Source organism: Glycine max, chromosome 9 (assembly GCF_000004515.6).
Source record: "Glycine max cultivar Williams 82 chromosome 9, Glycine_max_v4.0, whole genome shotgun sequence".
Taxonomy (NCBI): domain Eukaryota; kingdom Viridiplantae; phylum Streptophyta; class Magnoliopsida; order Fabales; family Fabaceae; genus Glycine; species Glycine max.
Genome location: NC_038245.2, coordinates 7,382,992 through 7,405,361, shown reverse-complemented (window position 1 = coordinate 7,405,361; position 22,370 = coordinate 7,382,992). Strand labels below are relative to the sequence as shown.

The following is a 22,370-nucleotide window of genomic DNA, read 5'->3' as shown; positions in this document are numbered from 1 at the left end:
GTTTTAATTAAGTATAAAAAATAAGTTTTTTTATAATAAGATTCAAGAATATGTATTGTGGGCTAAAGTAAATATTTATAAAATTAATGATTTTGTGCAATTAATTAAAGGTATCATTTTCTACGGGCATTGTAGAGTGCTAATACCTTCTCTATGTGTAATAGACTCTCGAACTCATGTCTGGTTCCAAAGATTTTTTTAAGGATTTTTTAATGTTTTCACTTGATTTAAAATGTTAGTGAAGATTCCATTTTAAATAAAATTTATGATGTTCTGTCGTGATCTCGGTTGCGACAACGCATATTAGCTAGACCCATAGACTTATATGTATGTGGTACCATTAAAAAAAATTATGAATGTAGCATGGGAGTCCATGTAGTCGATGAATTGTCACACCATGGTCAATCCAACAATACCACTCTCATTGAGATGATACCGTTGGTGGCGTGTTAAGATGTTTTGGCATTGCAAGGATACTCGTTCCAACCCATGAGATCAACATGAGCCACGAGGAGATTCCAAAATGTTACACTGCACCACTAAGGTCAGAGTCATATGTCAACTCATTCATGACCTCCCAAATTAGTTTCATAACATCTTTCACTTCAAAACAAAGCTCATATTGATTCATATTTTTCTCATTTCACTAAATCGGTCCTCTTATTTTTTAATTCATTATCAAAGTCCCTCTATTTTTCAAAATTCACTATTTGAGTTCCTAGAGGAAAAATTAAACATCGAAGGTTAGCTTAGAACATTGACTATCACGTGTTCGCATATAATTGATCGTTTAAGAGGTATTTATCTATTTAGAAAATATGATTATTGGTAACTAAAGTGATTAATTATTTGCATTATTTCCAACTTACCTTCATTAGTAATTTGACAACTAACAATTATCTTAGAAACAATTACCCCAATCCCAAAACGTAAACTTCATCCACCCAAAATCTATAACTTTCACATTACCAAAAATTCCTAATTTCTAAAATCAACAACATGAACACAAACTGAATAACGAGAAGGTTAGGTGTGTAAAATAAGTTAATGATCAACGTTCAATTTTTCCTTTAGGGGACTCAGATAGTAAAATTTGAAAAAATAGGGAGATTCCGCTAGTGAATTAAAAAAATAAAGAGACTAATTTAGTGAAATGAAAAAAAAAATAAAGAAATTCTTTTTACAATTAAGTATAAAATATATGCATATGAGGTGAAAAAATACAGACTTCATTACATGAAAAATTTGTAGAAAACATTAATTTATTAATAATTTTTTATAAATAGTTAAACCAAAAATAAAATCAATTGAATAAACTAATTGATGAATTATAGTTAACTAATTGATAGTCTTAAAATATGTCAAAATTACCATATTTATTAAAATATTATAAATCATAGAATTAACTTAAATTAAAGGCATAACTTTAGTGTAAGTCTAAAAGTTACATCTAATGTCAACATATCTTTATATCATTCACATGACATCGTAGAAGAAATTAATATAGATGTAGATACAAAATAATATGTATATAATTAAGTGTGTATAATGATAAAAGTACTCATATATATATATATATATATATAATTTATCCAGCCAATTGCCACCACGTGTTATGAACACAAAAGTGAGAATTTTTTTTACACTTTTACCTTCTCTCTCATTCCATCATTCTCTCACTTTTTCTTAACCGTGCATTGACACGGGTCCTATGCTAGTTTACATAAATCTATAAATATTAGTATGCGTGAAACCAAAATCAAAGTCTCAATCTGCTGGTTATATATGTAGGCCATGGAACCATAGTTGTGAAAATAGCACCGGTATGATCGGTTGGATTGGTTAGATCAGGAATAGGTGGTCAAGTCGGTCCAATTAAGCTATCATATCAGAAATGTAGTGGATCAAAATTAATTCAGTTTGATTCGATTAGTTTTTTATTTTTAATTTTTTATAATGGTTAAAACATGTTAAATTATTAATAATTAATTATTGAATTTTAACATATAATTTATTTCTATAATATTATTTTGATCTTATAACAATATATAATAACTAATAATTTAGATTTAGATTTTGATTTGATTTAATATTTTTTTTTATCAGATTTGCTTATGATCTTTTTTGACAATTTTTATACTAAAAACGAAAAAATAACAAGAATTTTGTTAGTAATTTAATAACAACACCTAATAAAATAACTTATAATAATAAATAACTACGTAATGATAGAATATAAATTACGAATTAATCATATTGTATTAGTTATATTATATATAATTGTAATTTATTAATAAATATATTAGCTCAATCGAATTAATAAATGACTAATTAATTTGACCTTTTAAGTCATTAACTCGATGTCTCAACCGGTCCATTTTCATAACACTCCATGGAACGAATTGAAAGGGTAACCCATAACGATAATTAATGACACGACAACGAAAAATCATATTTGGCCTTTGAACAAAGGGGTACTCACTCTCAACACGTTGTTGGCTTTGAATGGAGATTGGAAGGTGACCCTTGTTTGACTACCTGCAGAGGGCTGAAGCTGACACATGTGCTCGAGTAGTCGGGTATGTGACGTCCGTGGTTATGTCTACATGCTGATGAAGTAATTAATATAACAAAAAAACTTATTATATTCTATTTCTGTTCAATTAAAAGGCGACGATAAAAAAGATGTTCAATTAAAAGGCGACGATAAAAAAGATGTTCAATTAAAAGGGTGAGAATTGTTTTTGTCAAAAGTGTATTTGTTTTGTTGAGGAGCAGACAACGAACAAAGTGTTCGAGTTATTTGAGGGAGTAGATGAACTAATATTCGAAGAAGCTTTTCGAAAGCCAAAAATAAGTTCATGTGTTCAAGTTGGAGTAAAATTGCTAAGTGTGAATCATCATCATTCCTAGATACATTTGAGACACAAACCTAAAAGTACTCGAAAGGAACACTTGTTACACCATGTGGAAGAATTGTGAGACTTTCCAATAATGATTGCATGCATTTATTGAAAAGCAAATGAACCAAGTTAGCATGATAGCATCAAATAGTATCTTCAATGAAAATCAAATAGTGTCTTGAATGAAAATTTTTTAGTAAATTTTTTAAGTTTTTTATTTTTTTATTTCCATAGTGTCATATCATCCTAAAAAAATTATATATAATTTTGTTCTAATGATAAGAAATCCTAGGAAATTTCAAGAAACTTATACTTTTATTTTTTTTATTTTCACTTAATTATTATTTAATTATAATATTATTATATGTCAGATAAATGTTATTTTTTATTGTTAAAACATAATTACTTGCATTCCTATTAAAGATATACATCTTATTTTTATAAATTCTTCTTGTCACTTAGATTTATTCCAATAAAAAAAACGATAAAAAAATAATTTTTTCACTTCAGAAATCCTTTAAGAAACTTTGATTAAAAATACTCTTAAAAAACCATAATAAAATTTAAATGTGTCAAAATTTTATAATTTCATCTTTAGTTTAGAAATTCTATAAATAGAGAATCAGGTAACCAATTTTTTTTTTCCCAAAACAATTACACTAAATCTCTATATCACACACATCACACCTATGTCTACACGTTCAAAGAGAAAAATGTATGTACTCACCCACATTTTAGTATCAATCTTTTATATGTTCTTGCCATTTTAACTTGATTTTAATTTACTATTTTTTGTTTACTTCTTCTTCAATTATTTTTCCAAACTTTAAACTTATTTACGTTCCTGCATTTCTATTTCTCTCTCGATCTTTTCTCCATTAATCTCATTCACTTAACATTTTTTATTTCTCCCTCGATTTCTTTGCAAACTTAACTTTTTTTAATTGTTTTTTTTTCATTTATGCTTCCATTATTGATTTATATATATTTAAAGTATGTGTTAAAATCTTTTGAACATTTTCTAGCTCTTGCAATATTAATTATCGAGTTGTAAAAACTTCTACTTGTTTCTACAAAGTAAGAGAATAAAAATAATAATAATATTTGACTAAAATTACACCAAATGTTGAATTAATAGACAAGTATTCATACTTGCTTTTATTTTATTTTACTGAAGTATTCATACTTGTTAAAACTGGTAAAATAAAGTTATAATTCAATTTTCTCTTTACAAATCAAACTTAATATTCTACACACTAATTAAGATTTGGATAATATACGAATTGAGGATTTTAACCTTTCTCGTGCTCTCAAGTTGAAAATAAAACATCATTGGTTCGAATAAAAAAGAACTAAAATTTTCAATTCTATGTCCCCAAATAAAAATCTTATTTGTTGTAACTATTGACTCTATATTTGGTGTAACCGCTTTTAACCTTTCCTCTGTATCAGCTTTAACGGTTGTGGCTTTTATAACTTTGGGGTTACTGTTGTATAAATAATCCCTTGTTATTGCCATGTGGAGGGGTATTGATTCCTTAGAAGAATAACAATATCATTGTCTGTGTATATGTGAATCTATCTTTCTCTTTAGTTTGATATGGTTTTGCTGTATCCTTGCAATACGAAACAACAAGTGGCATCGTCTGTGAGGACACAATGCAAAGGTTAACAAGATCATTCAAGAAATGGCGACGAAGTTTGACATTGAGAAGTTCACTGGCTCTAATGACTTCGGGCTATGGAAGATCAAGATGGAAGCAATCTTGATTCAACAAGAATGTGATGAAGCGTTGAAAGGGGAGACGGACATGCCTCTAACCTTAATGCAGGCAGAGAAGAAGAGCATGATTGATAAGGCCAAAAGTGCAATCATATTGTGCCTTGGTGATAAGGCACTGAGGGAGGTTGCAAAGGAGAAAATTGCGGCTGGAATATGGGCAAAGCTGGAATCGCTGTACATGACTAGGTCTTTGGCCCATAGATTGTGCCTCAAACAACTTTATTCATTCAAGATGGCGGAATCAAGGACGATTGAGGAACAACTTGCAAAAATCAACAAGAACATTGATGATCTTGAGAATATCGGGGTGAAACTAGAAGATGAAGATAAAGTTGTCTTTATTCTAAATGCTTTACCTAAAACCTTCGAACACTTTAGATATGCTCTTTTGTATGGAAAGGATCAGTTAATTACCTTGGAGGAGGTGGTCACCTCAATTCGAACCAAAGAATTCCAAAAACTCCAAGATTCGAAGATCACAGAGGAGGTGTCATCTGGTCTAGCAGTTATAAAGGGAAAAAGAAAGAAGGGAGAAGGTAAATGGAAGAAGTTAAAGCTTGAAACCAAGAAGCAGGTCTGATGTTTCAAGTGTCAAAAGGTTGGTCATATCAAGAAGCACTGCCCTGAGAAAGGTACCAAGGCCTCTCGGGTTATTGAAACTACAGATGTTGCAGTCTGGCTTTTGAAGGATATGAATCTGTTGGGGTCTTGGTGGCTTCATCTGACAATTCACAGAAGAGTTGGGTTATGGACTCAGGATGCACATACCATATGTGTCTTATAAAGGATTACTTTGAGGATCTTGAACAGAAGGAGTATGGAACAGTACTCCTTGGGAATGACAAGGCTTGCAAGGTGCATGGCATTGGAATTGTCAGACTGAGAATGTTTGACAACAAGTACTGCAAGATGTGAGGTATGTTCCAGAGCTCAAGAGAAACCTTATCTCCATAAGCATGTTCGATCTTATGGGATACATTACAAAGGTTGAGAATGGGATGATGAAGGTGTCCACTGGAGCCTCAGTCATTGCTAAGGGAAGGTGAAGCAATGGGCTGTACATCCTAGAAGGATCCACAGTAATTGGACATGTGTCTGTTGCAAGTTAGATAATGGAAGATTAGTCTAAATTGTGGCACTTGCGGCTAGGCCACATCAGTGAGAAAGGCTTGATAGAACTTGAAAAATAACACTTGTTGATGGGTGATAAACTCCATAAACTGGAGTTGTGTGACCAGTGTGTCTTGGGGAAATCTCACAGGGTGAAATTTGGGACAGGTAAGCACACCTTAACCAGACCCTTTGAGTATGCTCATGCAGATCTATGGGCAGCATCGAGGATCCAAACACATGGGGGTGGATCCTATTTCTTGAGCATTATCGATGACTATTCAAGAAGAGTATGGGTCTACATCCTAAGGAACAAAACTGAAACATTTCAAAAGTTCAAGGAATGGCATACTCAAATTGAAAATCATCAAGGAACCAAGTTGAAGGTCTTAAGGACAGACAATGGGCTTGAATTTGTTTCAGATCAATACAATACTTTCTGCACACATCATGGAATCAAGAGGCACAAAACAGTTGTTGGTACTCCTCAACAAAATGACCTTGCAGAAAGGATGAATAGAACCATCTTGGAAAGAGTGAGATGCATGCTTCTTGGAGCAGGTTTACCTAAGGTTTTTTGGGGAAAAGCTGCAAACACAGATGTGTATTTGATCAACAAAAGTACCCCATCTGCCCTTGAATATAAAACACCAATGGAGGTTTGGAGTGGAAATTCAGTAGATTACTCTAACCTAAGGGTGTTTGGAGCCTTGGCATTTGCACATGTCAAGAAGGGCAAGTTGGAAGCTCGAGCTGTAAAATGTCTATTCCTCGGGTATGCTGAAGGAGTCAAGGGGTACAGGTTGTGGAGGTTGGACCCAAAACCTTCCAAGCTCATCTTCAGTAGAGATATGACATTTGATAAGACAAGGATGGATATGTATTATGAAAACTTAGAATGTGGGAAGGAGAAAACTCACATTGAGGTGGAGCCTTTTACTGATAAGGTGTAGGAAAATTCTCAGATAAATCCAATTACTGACTTAGATAATACACTAGAGGAAACTGGACACTCAATTTCAAATTTAAGGGGTCAGAAAATGCCATTAATGATTATCAGCTTATTCGTGATAGGGAAAGGAGAGTTCCTAAACCAAATAGAAAGCTTGCTTAAGCTAATCTCATCTGCTATGCTTTAACTGTAGTTGAAGAGATTAAAGGATCAACATAACCAAGGAATTTCAGAGAGGCACATGAAAGTGATGAAAGGAAGCTTTGGCAACATGCCATGGAAGAAGAACTTGAGGCACTCAAGAAGAACAATACCTAGAGGCTTGTGAAACTACCTAAGGGACAAAAGGTAGTTGGTTGTAAGTGGATCTTCAAAAATAATGGTGAAATTCCCGGGGTTTAGAAGGCAAGGTTCAAGGCAAGGCTGGTGGCTAAAGGATTTACTCAGGTTAAAGGTGTAGATTACAATGTGATATTTGCACATATGGTAAAACATTGCTCTGTCAGAATCTTGATGTCAATTGTCAACCAGTTCAATTTACACCTGGAACAATTGGATGTCAAGACAACCCTCTTGCATGGAGACTTGGAGGAAACCATTTACATGAGGCAACCAGAAGGCTTTGCCTTGGATGATAGGGTATGCCTCCTAAAAAAATCCTTATATGGCCTGAAACAAAGCCCGAGGTAGTGGTATAAGAAATTTGATGATTTCTTATTAAAGATGGAGTTCAAGAGATGCAACGATGATAGTTGCGTTTATGTTTTGCACCAAAAGGATTGTCTATATCTTCTTTTGTATGTAGATGATATTTTGGTGGCTAGCTGCAACAAATGTTTGATCAATGATCTAAAGTCGAAGCTGAACTCAAAATTCGAGATGAAAGATCTTGGGGAAGCTAGACAGATCCTTGGTGTTGATATTAAAAGAGATCAGTTGAAAAGAACTCTGCTTTTATCCCAACAAGCCTGTATGTAGAAGGTAGTGGAGAGGTCTATGATGCATCAGTCCAACCTTGTGGGCACACCTTTGGGGCAACACATGAAGCTCTCGAAGAGCCAAGGTCCAATATCAAATGATGATAAGAAGAAGATGGATGCAGTTCCCTATACTAGTGGGGTTGGAAGCATCATGTATGGAATGGTTTGTAAAAGACCAGACTTGGCTCATGCTATGAGTGTTGTCAGCAGGTTCATGGTGGAACCTGGCCAAGCACACTAGGAGGCTTTAAAGTGGATGTTGAGATATATAAATGGAACTTTGGACTCACGCTTACTTTATCAGAGGAACCCTCAAGGTAGAGCAGTGATCGAAGGGTTTGTGGATACATATTTTGCAGGGTGCTTGAACACAAGGAAATCATTGTCAGGATATGTGTTTACCTTGTTTGGAACTGCAGTCAGCTGGAAATCAAACCTCCAATTAGTTGTAGCTCTATCTACCACTGAAGTTGAGTATAATGCCCTGGCTGAAGGAGTAAAGGAGGGTCTATGGCTGAAAGGGATGCTGCATGAATTGGGAATTGAACAAGAGACTGTTCAGATACATTGTGATAGCCAAAGTGCTATTCATCTGGCTAATCATCAAATGTACCATGCAAGGACCAAGCATATTGATGTAAAGTGTCACTTCATTCGTGAAGTGGTGGAATCAGGAGCAATCAAACTAGTGAAGATTGCATTTGAAGACAATCCAGTTGATATGTTGACTAAATCTCTCCCAAGGGATAAATTTGAGAAGTGCTTAAGCTTGGTAGGATTTGTCTGAGATTAGTGCTGTTAGAAATGTAGAGTCAAGGTGGAGAATGTTGTAACTACTGACTCTATATTTGGTGTAACCGCTTTTAACCTTTCCTCTGTAACCGCTTTAATGGTTGTGGCTTTTATAACTTTGGGGTTACTGTTGTATAAATAACACCCTGTCGTTGCCATGTGGAGGGGTATTGATTCCTTAGAAGAATAACAATATCATTCTCTGTGTATATGTGAATCTATCTTTCTCTTTAGTTTGATCTAGTTTTGTTGTATCCTTGCAATACGAACCAACATTATTTATTGAAAAGAATTATTTGTAAGAAATTATCTTTTCGAGAATTGTTTTAGTTTGAATCTTGAAAAGCAAATTTCTCTATCAATAACATATGTGTTAATTGTGAAAATTATATCTATTTCTCAAAAGGAAAATATTTTTAAGACAGTGAAATTTTTTTCACTAAATGGTTCTATTAACAAATAAATATTTGAAAGTAAGACATAGAATCCATTTTAAATTATGAGTTCTTTTTATTAACCAAACAAGCAAATTCTTAGTTTTTAACTTAATAGAGAATTGTCTAATATTTAATGCAAATCACGATTGGAATTTTGATAAATAGGTCTATTTGAATTATAATAAGGTTATAATTTATAAGATACTAGAATAACTTTTGATAAAAGTATTTTCGATTCAATAATTAATTTATAAGTAATTTCAATAATAATAAGAAATAAGGATAGGAAAAGTCAAGTTTTTAGAAGAAATAGAGATTAAAAAGAGTAAAGGATTTAGGAATCTACAGTAAAATAAATAGACATAAATTTATAAAAGTGAAAAATTGAATACATACAAGATGATCATTTGAACCTTTGTTAGATGTGTTGATGTTTTGAGGAATTAAGTAATTATGTATCAATCCCTCACAAAAAAAAAATAAAATTGGTGGCCAACAATTTTATTTATAGATTTATAATGCTAACAATCGAATTACATGATTTCATACATGTCGAGAGACATTCCTATATACAATGATCTAATATTGGTAACTCTCTTCGTATAACTTCCACACAATGGTATCAACTATATTTTGATTTGTCGAAAAATACTTGCTCACCAATGTTTTTCAATTACACATGCATGAATGAAGTCATCACAATTAATAGTCTCAATCAAAATCACTCCTTTCAATTAAATAGTCCCGTTTCTTAGACTTTTAGCCTTATTCCCTTGGCTCTTAGAGAGATTCTCTTACTCCTCTTGAACCAAATATATCAAAATTTGAATTTTATGCCTTAATCAAATTTTACATAACAAGAAGTAATAATATGATCAAAATAAAACTCTAGCTTTAATTAGAAAAAGAATATAAAAATACCAAAAACAATCCATGATTATCCATCCATATTATGTAGTTTTTTCAACATCCATTACAACAATATTCAAGTATTTTTTTTTTCAGACTTTCACCGTTAATTTGGCTTGTTAAAAATGCAAAAGCAAATGGAAGTTTCCCCCTTACAATCATTTCTAGGTGGGACTTGGGGGAGTGTTATTTACTTGTTTCTATTCCTTCCCCTTTCTCACTTCAATATTTTCAACTTGAACATTCCAAACAAACTATATTATTAAATTAAGTATGCTCCTAATCTAGCCGCAAAACACAGTTCATTAAAGCGAATGCTGCGTCAACAAGCCCACGGAAGGGAAGTGGAAAAAAAAGTGAGATTATGGCATTCTACCCACCAATCCTCCATCTTTTCTAATTAATAAAACCTTTACCACATTAGCAGATAATTTATTTTTTGTTCTTTTCATTACATAATAATACACACAAATTCACGTGGATTAAAAAACGAACGTGGTGGTCCAACTTTGTTTCCTCCACCTCAACGCGTAGGAGCAAAGAGTATATCATCATTGCACTCGTCATCGTCCACGTGTACATTACAACCGCATGCATTTTTACACGCCTTTGAAGTCTTACATCGCAGTGAGTCAAACATCACTCGCTCTTCATCACATATATAAAGAGCCGCAACATAAACTCTATTCAGAAAACGCAGCCAAAACAGCAACAAACGACAGAGATTCTTCCTCAACACAATCGAAAAAAAAAAAGCTTCCGATTCTAAAACCAGAACAACAAAAAAGTAAAACACACACGTCATTTTAAAACATTTCATTTTTTTGGTTATTTATTTAAAGAGCGAGTGTTGTAACAAATGGTGAAGCCGAAGAGCGTGGAGAAACCCGCAGAGGAACAACAACAACGAAGTGTTTCATCGTACAGAGGAGTACGGAAGAGGAAGTGGGGGAAGTACGTGTCGGAAATTAGGTTACCCAACAGCCGTCAAAGGATTTGGTTGGGTTCCTATGACAGCGCCGAGAAGGCGGCACGCGCGTTCGACGCTGCCATGTTCTGCTTACGTGGCAGCGGCGCCAAATTTAATTTCCCGAGTGACCCACCCAACATCGCCGGCGGGGGGAACATGACCTCCTCCCAGATTCAGATCGCGGCGGCGCGTTTCGCCAATTCGGAGCCCCGAAATGAGCGTTCGGATCAACCCGTGGAGTCTTTAACTTCGGATGAGGAAACGGCATCGTTTCCGGTCATTTCGGATACGGATACATCATCTCCTCCTCTCTCAGACGTGACGTTCCAAAACGACGCCGAATTAGTTACTGGGTCGTTCCCTGATATGTTTTCGGATTTCGGGTCGGGCGATTTTGTGCCCGATTTCTCCGATTTTCCGAGCTTCGACGATTTCAGCCGGGACTTCTTCTTGCATGAACTTCCGGGTTTCAATTTCGGAGAAGAGAACTTGGATGGATTGATAATTCAGGACTCGTTCTTGTGGAATTTCTAAGCGGGTCAGGGTTCGGATAATTTTATTATATCCGAACCCGATATCAGAATCCGGATCGGATCCGGGTTTGGGTTGGGTCAAATTTTGCGTGCCAAGCCCTCCATGTGTTAGTAGTTAGTGATGATTATAGTTTTTTTTTTTTAACGTACCAAGTAGTCAAATGTTTCGATTTTTTGGGATGCGAATCATAATTCATTTATTTGTCATGACTTATGTGATTAATTGTAAAGTCGTCTGCTGAATGATAGTGTAATTTTTTTGGCCATTCGTTCAATTATAAAAGGATAAGATATTTTCGTCTGGATATATTGATTAGTGGTGGCTTGGTTTGGCCCATTATATTAATTTATGTCTATCTACTACGATTGAGACGGGACATGTGATGATCAAAGATACGGAAAGAAACTCAATTGGAAAGAACTTTATCACATTTGCTTATCTTCTCATTCTTAAAAAAAGTGACAATTAGATGCATGTTAGTGATGTTACAATGGCTATTTAAAAAAAAACAATAATTTCTTAATCTTAAGTGAAAGTGTGAGTGTGACCAATATGTTATTCCACTCTGACATAAATATATATTTTATTCTACACTTTAATGCTTTTTTTTATTTTTGTTTTTTAAAAAAATTATTTTAATCTTTACAAAATATATTTGTTTTGTTTCATTAAAAAATACTTTAAACAATTAAAAAATACTGTTTAAAATGCTTTAAAAAAAAATAAAAAGACAAAATTAAAAAAAATCACTATATTACATGACGAAAAAAATATTTAAATCTTTTATTTTAGCACATTATTGATTTGTAAAGAGAGATAAACCCGTTTCAGTCACTTGAGAGAGTTTACTTAGGACTGATACTTGGTTGCTTCATCCAATTGTTTACTCGATATCCCTTCTCAAATCTAGCGCTCCTTATCTGCAAAGGTCAGTGATTTTTTTATGCAATCAGATTTGGTTGATTCCTCCCGAATTGGAAACTCATTTTCCTCATCTGGTAGTAGAGATTAAAAGCAATATTGCACCTTTGTTGCCCTCATCCGATTTGATTGTTTGGAAACATTATGAATCTAGTTTGCTTTCTTTATAAGATGCATTCTTGATTTTAATCCTGCGAGTCATTTGATTCCTTGGTGTAAATTAATTTGGAACCAATAAGGTTTTAAAAAATGATCCACCACGGTTATTGGGACCGTAATATCAAGGTTTTTTTAACTATCCATGATCACAAGATGACTACAATTAGGATCACATCAATCACATTTCTCTTGATTTGTTGGGATATCAACAAACACGATAAAACCACAATGCGACTAATATTTAAAACCTTAGGAACAAGCAAATTCCTCCATCAAGATCTCTTCTGCTTCGGAGACTTGCATACCAGACTTTCGGTGGATGAAAATTTGTGCAGCAAAGGTTGTACATTTGTCTTCGTCTATTGTTTGTGTGGTCTATTAAAAAAAATATTTGTTATTGATTTTTATAAAGTAAAAAATATCACATAAAATGACAAAAATGTCTGTATTGGTGAAAAAGTTTAACATAATTTTTTCTTTTAAAATAAAAAAATTATCTTTAAATTCATTTTAGGTCTCTTTCACCATTAGACGGCCCTAGATGCAAAGTCATCCCATCATTTGTTCCTTTATTGTCCTTTAGCAAATAGACTACGGAGCTTGGCAACAAACTTCTCTTTCCCTCTGACATTTCTAGCTTCCACTCCCTGTTGGAATGTTGCTACATTAGTTGGAGTAAGCAGCTTAAAGATCTTGTGTTAGCAGCAATTTTGAGTGTCATATCTACCAATTGGTACTGCATGCAAGAATAAAGCTAGACTTGACAATAAACCCATCAGTTAATTTTGCCATAAACATTTTCTCAGCTGCAACTTCTCTTACTGTCAATTTTTCACGGGGTTGCATGACCTGCTCAGTCAAAGAGTTTCAAATTTTTAAATTCTTACACCTAGGAGGTGGTTCGGTATCCTCCTCTATGCTCTTGGATTAAATGTAATATTTATGGGATTGCATAAGGTTCTTGGTTTTTTTTTATATTTGTAGATATTGAACACGATACCAGAAGATTTACACTAGTCACAAAATTTTCTTAATAGATCGCTAGCTAGTGGAATTTTCTACAACTTTAGAGGAGTAGTTATTGGTTGTTTTGCGGTTAATATGTGGATTTCCACTTCTCTTCGTTCTGAGTTCACTGGTGCTATAACAGACATAGAACTAGCTGGCAAAAAGGTAGACTGTAGTTAGAATGTGACTCTATCTCAGTTGTTTAAGCCTTGGTCACTCCGATTAACTGTTTTCTATCAATAAACAAATGCAATTTCACATCTCTCATGTATACATCGATCGAAGGCAACACTTGTATAGATACGATTGCCTTCCTTGCTCTTTGTGTATGGAATTTTTTTTGTTGGTGGAGTCTTTGCATGCCTCTATTAACCTGATATTTTTAGGAATAGGAATAACCTTCCTAACTATTGATTTTAAATAAATATTAATGGCAATTTTTTATATTCAATTATCTGTTATTTCCATTGCTTATTATTGGGATATTCTGAATCTATTCAGATTATTATAATTATAAATTACTATCATGACATTGATCAACTGAAATAATATTGTTTTAAATTAATCAATAATTTTGAATTTGAATCTTAATTATGTAATTACCTAAAGTTTTGAAGGGATAATTTTGATGCTCATAATGATCTTCCTCATCTTGAGTAGGATTTTGTGGAGAATTTGTGTTACTTTACATAAAAAATTATAATGATAACTTTATTTAAATTTAATTTTTATAAGTTATACAATAATAAACAAATGAGAACTTTTTTTAATGTTGAATAAATGAAAATCTTAATATTTTATTTTGTTAGATGACCTTTTTCATTGTTCCTTTAGACTATTACTTTAATTAGTTTTAATATTTCTTATATTTTTTATTTTTAAATTAATGCAGTTATCCTTGACATAATACACTTCATAATTTATTTTCTTATATTCGTTTTATATATTAACTTTTTTTTATTAATTTAGTCAAATTTATATTAAAAATATTATGATTCATAATAATCCTTTAGACTATTAACTTTACATAAATAATATATTTTTTAAAAGAAAATAAATCAACTTGAGGTGACACAAACTCTTGAAAGAGTTTGATGCACAATTTTGTTAAGGAATTAAAGCGGTTTTAGAAAAATTATTTTAGATGACAAGAATTTAACATTTACATAAAAAATTTAGATATGCAAAGATTTAGTGAAAAGTTATGAAAAAATAAAATGAAAACCATTGGAGTTATGATTATGATAATGATTACGTTGGATTTTACGTAAACTTATGATAATCTTCCAGTTGTGCCAATTGGAACAAAATTGTATCTAGTAAATATGAATCTAAATGACATTGGTGTGTAAGATTATTTTTCAGTAATGGAAAATAACAATATAATGTGACATTTTTTGTCACATAAATTCTTTATTTGTAAAAATAAGTAAATTAATATTTGATTTGATTTGCTAATATTTAAGATAATGGTTTCTTTTAAAGCGTTGTGTTTGCAATTAATTGTGAGATCATATTTTAGCTATGATAGCATTTTATTTGATTTTGGGGGCTTGAAACTATTTTAACTAATAATTTAGTAATGGTTTTTGCAATTATATTTGACTTTAGTTAAAATAATTGAAAGAAACCATATTGTTTAGCTTTAGAAAAATACTATGAATTTAGATAAATAAGTAAATTAAAAGTTATGAGTGTGAAAATTTGAAATGGAATTTGTAAGCTTGGGCGTGGGCGTGAGTGAGTGTACATGTAACGTAGGATAGTGGCTGGAAACTTCTAAAATCAAATGTATGTCTGTGTCAGGCTACAACAAAGGGCACAAAGCTTTGCTCTCATTTTTCTGTGTCATCATTCATCTGTACATTGTAATGTATATATGTAAAATTGAGTAGAATGAAAACTTTTTTTTTCAAACTCTTCTGGCATACGTACACACAAAGGGAGAGAGGACAACATTCCTTTGTTTTTGACCCGAATGTTTATTTTCTGAAACGTCAATTGTGCATTATTTCTTGGGAGTGTTGCTAAGTGTATCCACCATTATTGTTGGTGCACTCAACATTCTTGAAAAATGGTAAAATTTACGGATCAACTTGATCTGTAAGTTGATCCGTAAGTCTCTTCCGGATCAATTTGATCCGTAAGAGGAAAAATAATTATAATATACTTTTAATTACAACATATTTATTTATAATATAATTAAATCTATTTTTTATTTTATTAATTATAATATATTTATAAATATTGATTTATTATAAATAATTATTTTTTTAATATATTTTTTTAGAATAAATTTGTTTAGAAGATGATATTAAAATACTTACTCAGTCCCATTATAATTATTATTTAAGGTTATTTTATACATATTAATAAAAGTCAATAAATACATAAAAGATAATATTATAAAGAATTAATCATATCATTATTAATATTATAAAGAATATAAAAATAATAATTAGTATTATATAAAAAATTAAAATACTAACTACTTTATAATACATTTTTTTACATGATCATTAGTATAAGTGGGAAAATTGTAATTATAAGAGAATTTAAAAATATTAATACGTTATATAAGATCTTAGATAACGAATGATGTCCATTTTTTGGTTAATTATTTTTTTTACATCCTTTTCAACTTCTTTATTTCAATTATATTTAAAGTTATATTTTAAATTATTTTTTATTAGTTGGTAAACTAAGTTAACTAGACCATTTTAATAACACGCGTGTATATAGACACAAATGGAATACACAATCAATGAAAATAAATAAAACTAACATTAGTAATGAAAATAAATAAAACCAACAATACTCACGAAATGAGTTCATGTACAATATCTGTATATACAAGGAATATCAATGTAAAATATGTACATAAACTAAGCCTGATCAGTGCGCCGCCTGCGTCTACACCTAACGTATACTAGATGGTCCTGTGTCACACTCCTGGCCAATCTGAGGCATTCTTCGATCACCTCATGTGTCGATGAGCCAGGCGTGACCACCCCTAGACTTAGATGGCGCTCCAACCTCTCAGCAATGTCATCACAAACTTCCTGTTACATACAAAACAAACTAATTACACAAATTATTATGCAAATATTGAGGTAAATGACGTAAATTATTAGTATTACTTACCACTGCATGTCTGGGCTCCTCCGTAGATGTCGACGATGCTCCTGGCTCCGGCACGTGAGGGATATCCGTCTGCGGGGCCTGAGGGACGACTCGGGGCTACGGGGCGTGACCTTGAGGCAGAGGATCTACTGCGTGGCCTGGTGTCATGAAAGGATGGGAGATGCGGAAGAACCAGTCGATGTAGTCACTGGAACACGCCCTTGACACAACGCACACCTCACCTGCAGGTACGATATGATCCTCGTAATGCATCCACATGTCGTGTATATCATCATACGAGACCCATGAATCGACAGGAGGAGCAGGAATGGTCTGCGTGTAACCAAACTGTCGCACGACCCTCTCCGGTCGGTAATAAACAACAATAGGCCCCCAGCGCAAGAGACCGGAGTAGCATGATCTAACGTGGAAGTCTCGGACCTCTCGATGCTCCCCATACGGGATCCAACAGACATCCGGAATCCGGAGTCGGTCCAGGCGCTCCCTGTACGATGGCGTGCGAATGCTCTTCACGGTCTTCTTTGTCGCAATCCATCTGCACGCACGCGGAGAAGCCTCGTCGTAGTCCTGATCAGCGGTGGACTCCGCAACCGATGGAAAGTGCTCATAAATCCAGCACTACAGATGTAACATTCAAATTGTAAACATTAATAATGAAAGTGTAACAAAATTTAAAGTTGAACATTGTTTAGCTTGAATGAATGAAAAACATATTTGTTACCTGCAGCAGTGTGATGTAATCGCCAAGCTGTCGACTGTGGCTCATGGATGCATCGTTCAACTGGTCGTACATATGAACCAAAGCAGCCACTCCCCAAACATACCTCTCTGTCATACTGAGGTCACGAAGGGCCTCCAAGTAGACAACATGGACATTGGTTGCACTATTGTTAGCAAACAGAGTGCAACCCAGTAGGTGAAGAAGATATGCACGAGCCGCAGCTGTCCAATGACCTGCCTGGCATCGGCGCTGATATATATCACGTACCCATTGCAGGCGTACGTACGGTCCGCGACACTGGACTGTCTCAGCCCTAGCAGACTCTAGAGACACCATCAACAAGTCCACCGGCATATGAACCACATCATCCACGTGCAAGGGCTCAAATGCGTGAAAGTCACCTATAACTGGAAGATGGAGAAGAGAGGAGACGCCGTCCAATGTGATGGTGAGCTCACCCACCGGGAGATGGAAACTAGACGTCTCCCGGTGCCACCGCTCCACAAACACGGACAAAAGTCCCCGATCGCCGGTGTCTACCGAACACGCGATCAGAGGACTTAGTCCTGTACCATCAATAAGTTCCTCAATGGCAGGGACAGGCCTGCCTAAACTGTGGACCTTCCTCCCATGAGAGGATAACTTCAATTCAGGACGCTCCTGAATTGAAGTATAAAAGGAACGCAAAATTCGTTAAAATTATCATTTAAAGGAAAACTAATAGTATAATTTACAAGTAACTAAAAGTAAATAGTATAAATACCTCTCCCGTCCATGCACTGCAAGCAACGTGATCCGTATACGCTGTCAGCACAGATGGGTCGCTCGGACCACTCGGAAATCCCTGAGGCTGATCCTCAGCCACCTCTGCACCTGCGTCCGCAGGAATGTCCTCCACAGCAGCTGGTGCCTCCATCGGGTCATCCTGAACATCTGGGTCAGGGATGAGTGGCTCATCGACGTGATCCGCAATCACATCGACTCGCTGCCTCAGTGCGGATGCAGTAGGTCGTCGACGCTGTGGAGCATCATCGGAATCATCATGATCTCCTCTGCCCACACCTCTGCGAGTGACCTTACCTAAGACACGACCTAATCCTCTGGTCCTAACCATGATCTACAAATGAGTACCGCAAAATCCATCACTCATTTCATTTTCTCAAATTTCAAGCATTTGGTTAACTCAATGGTCAAAAGCATAAACAAATTTTTGTTTGTGGTCAACAACATCTCAAATTTGTGTGGATAAACAAACTAAGCATAAACAATGGTCAACAACATCTCAAATGCTTAGTGGTATTGACCTTGATTCAGCAAGGTGTTGTGTTTGTGGTCAACAACATCTCAAATTTGTGTGGAAAATCAAACTAAGCATAAACAATGGTCAACAGTATCTCAAATGCTTAGTGGTATTGACCTTGATTCAGCAAGGTGTTGTGTTTGTGGTCAACAACATCTCAAATTTGTGTGGAAAATCAAACTAAGCATAAACAATGGTCAACAACATCTCAAATGCTTAGTGGTATTGACCTTGATTCAGCAAGGTATTGTTTTGTGGTCAACAACATCTCAAATGTGTGTGGATAAACAAACTAAGCATAAACAATGGTCAACAACATCTCAAATGCTTAGTGGGAAACTTGCTGAGCTTTATGAATCTGAGAAACAATGATTCATGAAGGAATGATGTGTGTGGATAAATGAAATAGAATCAAACCAGGATTGATGTGTTTGATGTGTGTGGATAAACGAAAATTAGGAATTAATGCTAAGATAGTGTTTGATGTGTGTGGATAAACGAAATAGAATCAAAATATACCATTTCTCAACACAATATTGTGTTTTGTTCTATTTTTATGATTGACCAAAGCTAGAATAGAACCCATTAGAGGATTGAGTGAAGGAATAAAATAGCTAACTTGAACAAGTGCAGAAGAAGACTTAAATTCTTACTAAAATGTACAAATTTGGATGACTCTAATAGAAGTAACCCACTACTTTAAACTAATTCAATTGCCATAACATGTTCACTTCATTATGATATCAATATCAATTCCCTCCCTTGTTGGCTATCACAACTAGGACAATTCCTTGTTATACTGCTTGTGACAATTCCATCTAAGAACAATATATATTAATATATAGAACAATATTGATGTTCAGTCTGAAATAGAAATAAGAACAGCTAGTAAAAGTTGCAATCATTATAGGATTTGGATTAATTGTTCTCCTAACCCTCATAGAACTTTCTCTCTAAATGTTTTCTATATACACTAATTGATTGTCCTTATAGCTTTCTATCTAGAAATAATCCACATTGACCAATATGTTTTTGTTGACCAGTTCTATAAAAGGCTAATAATGCTAGTCCTAAATATGTTGTGAATGTTGAAATTGAAGTTAGTAGTGTGACCACCGGATAATGATTCATGAAGGAATGATGTGTGTGGATAAACGAAATAGAATCAAACCAGGATTGATGTGTTTGATGTGTGTGGATAAACAAAAATTAGGAATTAATGTTAAGATAGTGTTTGATGTGTGTGGATAAACGAAATAGAATCAAAATATACCATTTCTCAACACAATATTGTGTTTTGTTCTATTTTTATAATTCACCAAAGCTAGAATAGAACCCATTGGTTATGTTCCATTTTGTAACTTGTGTTCTAATATGTTTACCAAATGCTACCTAAGAGTGTAACACTTACCAAAAATATATGATTGGATTCCTAGGATTCCTAGGAATCAACATTTAGGACTGTGGAAGGTGTTGGTGGGGGTGGCATCTTTGTGCCCGTGCTTACTCTAGTTGTGATTTTTATCTTTGTAATAATGAGACTAGTTTTACTAGCAATATTTGGTTTGGAATATTTGGATAATTTCATACAAGCACTACCTATCTCTTGGAATTTTTTAAATGAAGTAATTCATGCTAATCATTCAACGCCAATGGTATTGATGATGTATTTTTTTTTTTTGTAGGGTGGATCACATCAGTCCGAAAGTAGCATCACATGTGGATCCACTAGGATTTTTATAACACGTTGTAATTATAGTACCTCTGGTACTCTTTTATTAATATATATATATACTCTTTTATTAATATATATATATATATATATATATATATATATATATATATATATATATATATATATATATATATATATATATATATACACACACACTATTTTGCTGATAAAAAAAATGCTAATCAATATATACTCTTTGGATAATTCCCTAACTAAAAGAGGATATATCTATATATATAGAAAAATTTATCTAAATAGACCCATAAATGTAACCACTGATGTGTGCTTTATTCTATTCATCATATAAGGGGGAGCATCCTAACTAATATATATGTCTACCAAAAAGGGATATTAGGTGCTAACCGGGACAAGATTTTTTTCTAATGTGTCCAAGAAACAACCAAAAAAAGCTAATTAAAGGGGGAGCATTGTCAGTAATTACAATGTTCAAGTTCAACAATATTGAAACAACCAAAAACAAAATAAGGAAAGCAAACCTAATTAAAGGAGGAGCATTGATTTGGTATTTTTTCAATTAAAATGAAACTGTTACTTTTACGGATCAAGTGATCCGTAAACTACCCAGCAACTTCCTGATGGCGGTTTCCGCCATCGCCGGCAACAATGGTGGAAGAAGAAGAAACGCCAAGGAGAAACGTACCTCGAAGAAGAAGCAGCAACGCAAAGAAGAAGCTTTCAACTTGATCCCGACAACAATGGCGGCAACGAAGATGAGGAAGAAGCAGAAACGCGAAGAAGAAGACTTCACTTGGGAAGAAGAGGCAGCGCGAAGAAGAAGATGCAGAATGAAGCAGAAGAATGAAGAACAAGAATGAAGCAGAAGAAACAGAAACGTCCGAGGAAGGAAGAAGAAGAAGCAGGCGCGGGAGAGAGAGAGACGAGTTATGTTTAAAAAAAAAAATTGAAGGGCTTTTAAGTCTTTTCCCATAAATTGCTGGGTGCACCAGCAAAACTGCTGGGTGCATCTAGCAGCACTCATTCCTTGGCCACACATGCCTGTAAAAGCCCAAAAATTAATTGAGTTAATCCATCATCATATCCTGCACATAATTAAAAAGAAACAAATAGCTTTTGATTAATTCTTATTTGAAAAAAGATAACAAACATATTATTAAATCCAAAAGAAAACTTTACTTCTAAAAAGTTTATTCACCTTTCTTTCATTACTTAAAACCCAAGCCAAAACATTCGAATCATTTAGGCATCAAATGACAAAGTTACGTGATTGGAGCTTGGCTAAAAAAGACATTATCGAAAGCAAAAGCCGAAATATATTTTTTTGGGTGAAAAAGGCCCATATATATACACGAGTTATTTTTATTAGTAAAAAAAATTAATTTCATTATTTTTAACATAACGAATACATTTAATGTATTATTTGATAATTTGATTTAAATTTATCACATGAGATAACTTTATACTGTTCTTCTTATGTAAGTTCTCACATTTTCTTTATATATATGTTGTGTCTTGCGATATGCTTACGACATTCTCTCTAGAAAGTTTATAATTCCAAACTCTCTTTCTTACAACATTGTCCCATTATCCGTTTCTTCATATTTCATTTCATGGCTCTCAATAACCCTTGATGTCAACGCATTGACAAAATATGTTTAGAATCTTGTGCTTGGAAAATTAAGGGGATAATCACTACAACATGGACAATTTCTCTACAAGAAAACCCTCAAGATTTCAAGACTTGTGAAGCTATACTAATAGATCCAAGGGTATTTTTTCAATATATTTTTAGTTCATTTTTCTTCCGAAAACTATATATTTTTTTAAATACATTACATGATATCCATGATTTTGTTTTCGAATTTTATCTGATAAATAAAAAGAAACAACCCGACTAGATGTTTATAATATTGTAAAAAATATTTAAGCAAACCGTAATAAATAATTTTTTATTCAGGGTTGCAAGATACAGCTGGGCCATATTCAAGGAACTTTTACATAACAGTTCATTTCGCTTGAAAGAGGGATGTGCA

General features: G+C 33.7%; 2 protein-coding genes across 2 annotated transcripts; one reads left to right on the top strand and one right to left on the bottom strand.

Annotated features, from left to right (window-relative positions):
• Positions 1-10,546: 10,546 nt before the first annotated feature.
• Positions 10,547-11,674, top strand: LOC100802508 (ethylene-responsive transcription factor ERF017). The gene has a single exon (XM_003533747.5). The coding sequence runs from the start codon at positions 10,726-10,728 to the stop codon at positions 11,368-11,370; it is 645 nt and encodes a 214-aa protein (XP_003533795.1). The 5' UTR covers positions 10,547-10,725; the 3' UTR covers positions 11,371-11,674.
• Positions 11,675-16,343: 4,669 nt separating this feature from the next.
• On the bottom strand, positions 16,344-18,437 carry LOC102663724 (protein MAIN-LIKE 1-like). The gene is made up of 4 exons (XM_006587968.2): positions 18,087-18,437; positions 17,324-17,983; positions 16,732-17,220; positions 16,344-16,520 (listed from the first exon to the last, which is right to left on the bottom strand). The coding sequence occupies exons 1-4, from the start codon at positions 18,435-18,437 to the stop codon at positions 16,344-16,346; spliced, it is 1,677 nt and encodes a 558-aa protein (XP_006588031.2).
• Between the last annotated feature and the right edge of the window lie 3,933 nt (positions 18,438-22,370).